The sequence below is a fragment of the Copadichromis virginalis genome, linkage group LG12, assembly GCF_057382275.1.
Source record: "Copadichromis virginalis isolate Kocher_CV1m ecotype Utaka linkage group LG12, C_Virginalis_male_GT1.1, whole genome shotgun sequence".
Taxonomy (NCBI): Eukaryota; Metazoa; Chordata; class Actinopteri; order Cichliformes; family Cichlidae; genus Copadichromis; species Copadichromis virginalis.
In genome coordinates this window covers 20,854,109-20,862,872 of record NC_140629.1, presented here as the reverse complement: position 1 = coordinate 20,862,872, position 8,764 = coordinate 20,854,109, and the positions used below count along the sequence as shown (strand labels likewise).

Here is an 8,764-nt window from a genome sequence, read left to right as displayed (position 1 = left end):
CCTTTTTTTCTTTTTTTTTCTTTTCCAAACCTCCCCCTAATTCCCAGGGCTTTCTCCCGTGGGACTGCTCTCATACTGGCACGGTGTTATTTTAATGTAATGCAAATAGGGAAAGCAACATCTGGCCAAAGGCTTGTTGTTTTGACTGAGTCACTGCTGTGAGGAGAAACATGTTTGGCACTGGTTTTCAACAGGTTCAGATACGTACCTGCATACAGAGCAGAAGAGACTGCGACTGAAATAAATATTTTAAGGGAAATATGCATCTGATACTATGTAACTGTAGTCTACTGAGCCTGGCTTTAAAATGCCTGAATTTTAATGATAAATAAATATTTAATGGTCTTAGAGCTGTGGGATTTGATTAATTGGCTGGACATAAACAAACAGGGGTAAAATATGGACTACAGCTAAGTTTGAGTGAATATAATTTGTAGGCAAACTAAGAGTTGGTGTTTAAATTCACTAAAGTTTCATTAAAGTTGTAGATTTTTTTTTATTGTTATGCATTGGTGTTTTGGGGCTGTTGACTTCTGAAGTGGGGGCAAGCCAGAAAAAGTTTGAGAATCACTGTCTCAGAGCAATTATACCAGACAACAGATGTTAATTCGGCTCAACATCTGGCCAGTCCTGTTTGAATCAGCATCTGAGCTACTGTGGCTTCATTTGAACACTAACCGGGCACCTGCATGAACAATTGGGCATAATTCAGCTGTAGCGTTTTATTTAACCAGTAAAGGGCTTCACTTAATTTAAGATGAAAAAAGCTCTGTCATCAGAAAACAAATTAAAAAGCACACAATTAGCAGCCTTAATGATATAACAGATATACTAAAGGCAAAAAAAGGTCCATCCATTCATTCTCTTTGGCTTATCCTTATCAGGGTTGGGGTTACAATAAAAGCTATCTTTTTCCATATAGTCAAAATGAATAAGAGATAACCGATTTAGAATATTAGAGATGCTGTGATCATTGCCTTCACTTCGCTCATCCAGAATAGGCGGCTTCTGCTGAGTCATAACTTAATACATAAATCTTATCAGTAGTGGTTCTAATGCATATCCTCTGGGGGTGTTTGACATGAAACATTTTGCAAGCCCGTGGGCTGAACTATAAATAAAGTTTATCACCTTTGTCTTCGTACGAAATGGCTTGTGCGCAAACCACTACTACTGGAATGAGCTGCGATGGTGCTATTTGGTGAGCGTGGTATTCATTTATTCTAATTCAACGTGTGTGTTCAGCGAGACAAACGCTGCCACTCCACGCTGCGCTGCTGACACGTTGTATTCAGAGTAAGACAAGGTGGGTGCGTGGGTGGGGTTGAGTGGGTGAACAAAAAAGGCAGATTAGAGTGGGGTGTGCATGTGTGTGTGTGTGTGTGAGTGTGTGTGTGTGTGTGTGTGTCATGCTAGTGCTGGTGCTTTCCCCTTAATATGTCACATTAGAGGAGGATGGAAAACCCACATCAACCAGGCATGAACAAGCCGGAGTTGTTCCATTAATTCATCTTTGTCAGAAGTTATGTTTATATCGGGTCTCCATGCAAAACTTGACCTTCCCTGTATGGAAAACATTCTTTAACATTAACAAGCAATGCAAATGATGTCAGATGACCTTTCTCTCTTGGTGCCCCACAGTTACTAGCTGTTACTCATCCCTGGCATGTGTGTGTTTGTCTGTATGTGTGTGTCCGTGAGTGCATGCATGCCCATGTGTCCCTGTGTAGAGCACCCACTGGGAGATGTTTCATTAGCCAGGGTGGTGTGCTCAGTAGCACGTAAACACTCGGCACAATTTCAGACTTGTAGTTAAAAATCTGCAATGCCATCAGCAGTGTGGATGCTACTGCTTTGCACGTTGCCTGCTGTGCCACATTGACTAGTTTCACAATTGTGTCTGTATGTCTGTGTCTTTATTATATTGAGAGCGCTTTCATAACAGCGCCTTTGATCATCTCTCCATATAAGGGCATGGGGCCGGTATTACATTATAGCGTGTGTGTATTTCTGCGTGTTTTACTTTATCTTTATGTAGACCAAATGTTATGACAGTGAAAGCAACAGTCCCAGGATTTCTAAACAGATTTGGCATGATCTGCTCAACATATTCATTAAAATAAGGCTCAGGTTTATGGCTACGAGTCAAGGCTACCTTTAAATTTGAATTAATCTGGGAAGGGGTGATTTTTATGGGTTTTGGAGGAGAGAAACAGAAACTGACTCTAGAATAAATTTAAAATAGCAAAATCTGTGTGTGTCTGTGTTCACGTCCGTGTGTGTCTATTGATCTGGGTTGTGTGCAAGAACAGAAAGAGACCCCTGAGAGAGAGGGGTCAACAGCTGCTCCCCAACAACCAATCAATTGCAGTGTATCAGTAAACATTACACTCTCGCTCTCTCTCTCTCTCTCATACACACACACACACATATGCGCGCGCACGCGCCCGGACACATAAAGACAGCACTCTCTTCTCAAATCTGTTTCCATGGATACCAGATACAGGCGGCCAAGAGGGAGCAGTTTTCCAGCTTAAACTGTAAATATTGAATTATGATGGGGAGAAAAGAGACAGCAGTGCAGGGCAACGTTCCTGCCTGAATGATCTAAATATCTGGATAATCCTTTCATCTCTATTCACCGCTACAGGAAATCTGGTGCATCATTCATGCTCATCAAGTTCAACATAAAAAGATCAATCTGTCTTACGGATCCAGCCACTTATGTGACGCTCTATAACAGACCGAGAGCTGCCCTCATTCCTTCATCTCTCCCTGCCATTTTGTGTGTGGAAGATCTTCATTCCCTCAAGTGGGATGCAAAGTAAATGCTTCCCTGTGCTTGATGTGCAGCACATAACAGTGAATTCAAACCACTTTAGCCAAATGCTGGGCTCCTCTGTGGTTTGATCAATGGGGAGAGGGGAGATTGAAAGATTGAGATGAAGACGTGGAGTAGGAGGGGAGAAAAAAACAAGTTAATTAATAAATGCTTTGACAAATGTTTCAAGTGCGGGGGCCACTAGAGAGCAAAGCAGAGATGCAAAAGCTGAGAGGGAAAGCAAAGATGAATGGCAGTAATTGATTTGGGGATCTTTATAAATATTATAATCGCTGGCATCTGCAGAGGTAAAATACTAATAACGCACTTGTATTCATAACAGAGCTACGCAGCTTGACTGCGCCGTGAGTGAACACACTAACCTTGAGCTGACATTGTGAGCAGCCGAGACTCACGGTCAATCAGCGAGGGGCTTCTCTCAGGGAGTCCACTAATCTCGCAGGGCAGCGGCGGGCTCATCAGAGCTCCGAGACCTCTGGGACTGATGGAGGTAATGGGGTGAGCTGAGAGAGTGGGAGAAGGAGTGTGTATATGGGCATCAGTGAGGGGGGGAAAAAAATAAAGAAACACAGTTGTGTGTGATGCAGACACAAATGTGCATAACCAAAGTGCATCTGTGCACACATGCGCATGTCTGTGTGTGTCAGAAGGTGCGAGGGCCGTGCTGATGGAATGAGAAGTTAATGGGACGTGTGACAAGGTTGATTACTGAGGCCTCAGTGATCTGACTGGGTTAATGAAGTAAATGGCTCTTTGGATAGCACACCACTGGGGCCATCTCTCCAGATCCTGATACACACAAACAAAGTGGCCTTTTCTTCCTTTGCCTTCCAACTATAACTTCCCTCACTGTGCTTGTGGCCATTGTGGGTTTTGAATTAATCTTGGTGCTACATTTCACATATTCTTTCATCCCAAAGTTCTCTTACAACACCCTGCTGCAAACTAGAAGACAAATAAGCCTATATAAGAGGTAAGGCAAACAATGGAATATTTTCTGTATGTACAGCATTAAAACAAGGGAGCTCAGCACAGAGTGTTCAGCCTCTTTGAAGGATTTAAGTGGCCACATGTAGTTTGCAAATACAGCCAGACTTACATATTCAAGAGAAGATGCGCACACACGCACAAACACGCAGACAAACAAAGGAAAGGAAAAGAAACACTGCGAGACTTTGTTCCCCATTTGAGGCTGCGATAGAGATTTTTCTAATGAGAGCAATAATGATGTCTGAGAAAAGACACAGACCAGAACAAAACAACAATACAGATGGGTGCTACGACAACAACAAAGACGCCCTAAATGCAGCTGACTGTGGACTCCCCGCTGGCTCTGTCTATGTGAAGAGATGACACTGCGCCCATCCCCCTGCTACTTATAAGGACATTATCATAATGTTGGCTCCGTACGAGCTCAGCTATCAAGTGGGCTCATCTTGAAGTCGTCCACAAGCCCCGGTGTACGCAGATGCTTCAGATGCCTGAGGAAGACAGTGGTGAACAAAAACATTTCTGCCCTAATATTAATTCAGACTGACAGCTCTGGCATCTAACAATGCAGCCCAGGACTGACAGCACCAATTTGACAAATCTCTGCGTTGGTTGTAAACACACAGCAGCACGGAAAATAATGATTGTCCTTCTGTTTGTCCTTCTGCTTTCTTATTGTCTTGTCACTACAGACATCTGCAGAGAATGAAAGGGGCAAAGTGAAGCATGTTTGTGGACCATGTGTGGCTGATGCTTTAGCAGTAAGTCAGTAGTTTAAAAAAATGGTGTGCAAAACCTGGTCTATGTGCTTCAATAAAAAAATAGAGGTGAAAAAAAAGTAAAAATACAAATGTCAGCATCTATTAGACGTATAAATAATGAATAATTTGTTCTGAGAAACAGATATTGTTTGTCACGGCTTGTGTGAACCTTCACACCTCAAACATCCACCCTACAACATCCTGTTGTGTTATAACTGTGCATGTGGTCAGATACAGCTGCATGTGTGTGTGTGTGTGGTGTATGTGTGTGCATGTGCGTGTGTGGGCCTGTGAGAAAGAGTCAGAAACATAAAGAAAGAAAGAGAGAAAGAGGAAAACTCCCTAGATGACAGAACGCAGCCACTTCCCCAGAGACTCTGTGAGTAAAAAGAGGACAGAAACCTACAGCAGCAGGTGTGTGATACAGCATTGACTGCGATAGCGCTGAATCATTCATCCCTTACACACTCGGTGACACCATCGGGGATCTTTTTTAACCTTTCATTTCTGAAGTATTGACCCAAAACACTACACCTAAATCACTAAAAAGTGGAACAGAGCAAATGATGACCAACAAAAAAGACCAAAAAAGAACATCCAGTGTGCATTATTCAACATTTTGGGGCATATTGTCGAGGCAAACTTGAGATTGTGACACTGCTCTTCTGCAGAAAAATTGCCTTTGCACTGCAACATTTCACTCCATCAACACATCTTCTATTCGGCATTTTGAAGAGACATGCATGGTTTGTGGGTGGCAGTGACTTAAAAGAAATCTGTGAGTGTGTGTAACAGCATGTGTGTTAAACGCAAATTTTTGATAAGGGCGAATAAATGTTTATTTAATTTTTTTACATCTCTGAACAGGTCACCCAAAATGCATCCTCCTCACACTCTTGTATAGCCAAATGAGCAGGTTATCATAGCTGTGCAATCAGTGTAAAAATTGTTTCTGAGGAAGAATTAGGTGGTCACATACCACACGCATATACATACATAAACGGCATTTGGTCTGCATTTGTTGTTTACTGTACATTGTGTGAACACTGTCCCATCTGAAGCTGCTTTCCAGCAGCAGGATGTGGTGGCGCGACACGTCCTCGCTTAACAACACCCACTTCCTATGAGTTTGATAAACAGCTTTGTGGTTTCACTCTCCTCCTGCCCGTCAAACAGAGGTATACACACACAGGCGCGCGCGCGCACACACACACACACACAAATATGCACACACCCGCTCAACAGCATCACCATCTGCTAATGTGACACATAACCAGAGTGAGTTATTGTTGTGCATAATGTTACCCATAGTGTCATGTGATTTACAGTGACAAACTATACAAACGCTACCAGAATCACTTATGTCTCTCTTCATCCACAGCCTCACCGAGACACGGAGGGGAATGAGCACAAGAATGTCTTTAAATCATGGCAGAATTAGTAGGCATCAATATGTCATATTTGTTTTAAAGCAAGTGATGTAAATGGATCTGAGTTATGTCAGCCGTGGTCATTAATGTCCCAAGCCCCTCCCCCCACGTGTGTTCCTAAAGTTTGATTGTAAGATAGTAAAGTCTTCTCTTCTCTTCTCTTCTCTTCTCTTCTCTTCTCTTCTCTTCTCTTCTCTTCTCTTCTCTTCTCTTCTCTTCTCTGCATGGTTGCATGGGCACATACGGTTCTGTCACTCACATCTGGGAGCTGTCAGATGAATGTGCACACATCTGAGAGGAGAATGAGGGGTGTATTAGGCCTGCTGATCCTTCACACCCCTCTTGTCAAACTTAACATAAAAATGAAAGTCAGTGGCGAGTGTGTGCGCGTGTGTGCGTATGTGCACGTGAGGCAGCAGACGAGGAGGGTCAAAGGAGAAGAGCCATGCCTAATCCTGTGGGATGTGAGGGTATCTCACTGCGTATGGAGATGAGATGTAGAGATGTGCTCAGTGGTGCATGGATCACAAAACCTTCCTAACTGACAGAAGAGACTCCCAGGAGACAGATGTCAAACTGCTAACTGGTGAAAGAAAAATAAAGGGGGCAAAAAAGACAAACTGTGAGGAAAATAACAGTACTGCATGTTGCATCATAACAGTAAAATGTTAAGAGGCGAATGAGGCTGGAACTGAGATTAAATCTCCCCTTCACTTATTATTAATCTTAGTATTAGTAGCAGTATTAGTATTGTTAGTATTATTAATATTAATATTGTAATTGAACAAACCTTTAAAAATCCAGTTAAACAAATGCAGAATAAATAAATCATGCTGGGTTTGGTTTTTTTTGGCTCTATAATTTGGTTCACGGTGGTGTTAGACAAATAAAATCGGTAGGTGTCGCTGTTGTTCAATTTAAATTTAAAGCCTCCTCTAACCCGGAAAGACTACTTGCGGTCCTTTAACAGAGCAGGAAGTGCCTCAGCACGACACTGACAGTTATTTATCATGGCGCTTGATGTGAAAAGCAGAGCCAAGCGGTACGAGAAGCTGGATTTCCTCGGAGAGGGTCAGGTAGGGGGAGAAATATTTAAGAGATATGTGTCTTTGCTTTTTTCTTCGCACGTCCTTAGACCGCTTTGTTTATTCTGTAGAAAGCACGATGGCGAGCTAACAAAGCATTAGCTGGTTGCTAATGTCAACAAAGCCTCGCTGGTTCATGCTGCGCTGCTTCTTGTGCCAGTGAATTTCACCAAAATAAGTAAAAGAAATTAACTTTTGGTTTTTGAATGTTGTTTTTTCTCTGCAGTTTGCCACAGTGTACAAAGCCAGGGACAAACTGACCGACACAATAGTTGCTATTAAAAAGGTAAAAGAAACGAGCTGCTTTAGTGTTTTACTGCTGCCATTCACACTGTGTGTTGATGAGCCGCAGTAAACATTTATCTTTTTATTCCCTTCAGATTAAGGTTGGCCACAGGACTGAGGCTAAAGATGGTAAGTGCTGGGTCCTATCAGCTGCAGCTCATTTTCATCCATTTTATACAAATTTTTTTTACGTATTTATTTTTTTTAAATAGGAATTAATCGGACTGCACTCAGAGAGATAAAACTGCTGCAGGAGCTCCATCATCCGAACATTATCGGGGTAGCTAAATGTTCATCGCACATCATCATAATCTTGTGTTATTTGTATCGATTGTATAGAAAGATACCTTAATCTTTCTATATTGTGCAGTTTATGTATTTTTTTTAAATCTAAATATTGTTGTTTTATGTGTGTTGCAGCTGTTGGATGCTTTTGGACATAAATCAAACATCAGCCTGGTGTTTGATTTCATGGAAACAGACCTGGAGGTGAGTAGAGACCTAAATATAAATGTGGAGGAATTTCATACACAGCGTTTGTGCATTTTAAAAAAAAATATTCACTTTTCTATTAGTTTGTGTGTGTGGGTGGGGGTTAAAGGGGTAGATGATGGATAGAATAGGTAGCAGCTTCCCACTTCCTTAATATTTTTTTCTGATTTCCGGCTTTAATGATTCATCGAGTATCTCAATTTAAAAAAAAAAAAAAAAAAAAGTGTATGCATGTATGTGTGTGTGTGTGTATGTATATATGTATATATATGTATATATATATATATATATGTATGTGTATATATATTAGGGGTGCAACGATACACAAAATTCACGGTTCGGTTCGATACTTTGGTGTCACGGTTCGATATTTTTTCGATACAAAAAAAATGTTCATGCCTTCTTAATTTGTCATTTATTAAAATTATAAATATATATTTTAACTCAAAAGTACAGTTTTTAAATTTAACCCTAACCCTTGTACGTGTTTTTTATTTTGACAGCGAATGCGCACCTGCGGACCACTTATGTGCAGCCCTGGTTATTTAGCTCGTCATATTGCAGCCACAGAAATTATTTTGTCCATGAAACCATAAAGCTGCACTTTCTTTTTGCCTTATAGTCTGATTTGTCATAACTTTTCCGTTTTGTGGTAAGCTTTTCTTTGGCTGTCACTTCTTCACCCTGACCTGTCTTATTTGGCTCAGCAGAACTGAAATGCTTTTACACACTCACTCACATAAGCTCAGCGATTCTCTGCACGATCAACCTCTCACATGTTTAAGCTTGCTGCGGGAGATTTCACTTGTCATGTTTGCATAGTAAGCTAACGATTAATAAGACGATGTCAGAGGAATTGGTGCACAAATTATCATCACT

The 8,764-nt window shown here is 41.4% G+C and overlaps 1 protein-coding gene across 1 annotated transcript in view; it reads left to right on the top strand.

Moving 5' to 3' along the window:
- The first annotated feature begins 6,990 nt into the window (after positions 1 to 6,990).
- Positions 6,991 to 8,764, top strand: part of cdk7 (cyclin-dependent kinase 7) — a 9,954-nt gene continuing 8,180 nt past the window's right edge. The window contains exons 1-5 of the mRNA XM_085475267.1: positions 6,991 to 7,099; positions 7,335 to 7,394; positions 7,489 to 7,522; positions 7,606 to 7,673; positions 7,814 to 7,882. Of these exons, the coding sequence (XP_085331393.1) occupies positions 7,034 to 7,099; positions 7,335 to 7,394; positions 7,489 to 7,522; positions 7,606 to 7,673; positions 7,814 to 7,882 (297 nt within the window). The 5' untranslated portion in view covers positions 6,991 to 7,033. The remainder of the gene's footprint in view (positions 7,100 to 7,334; positions 7,395 to 7,488; positions 7,523 to 7,605; positions 7,674 to 7,813; positions 7,883 to 8,764) is intronic.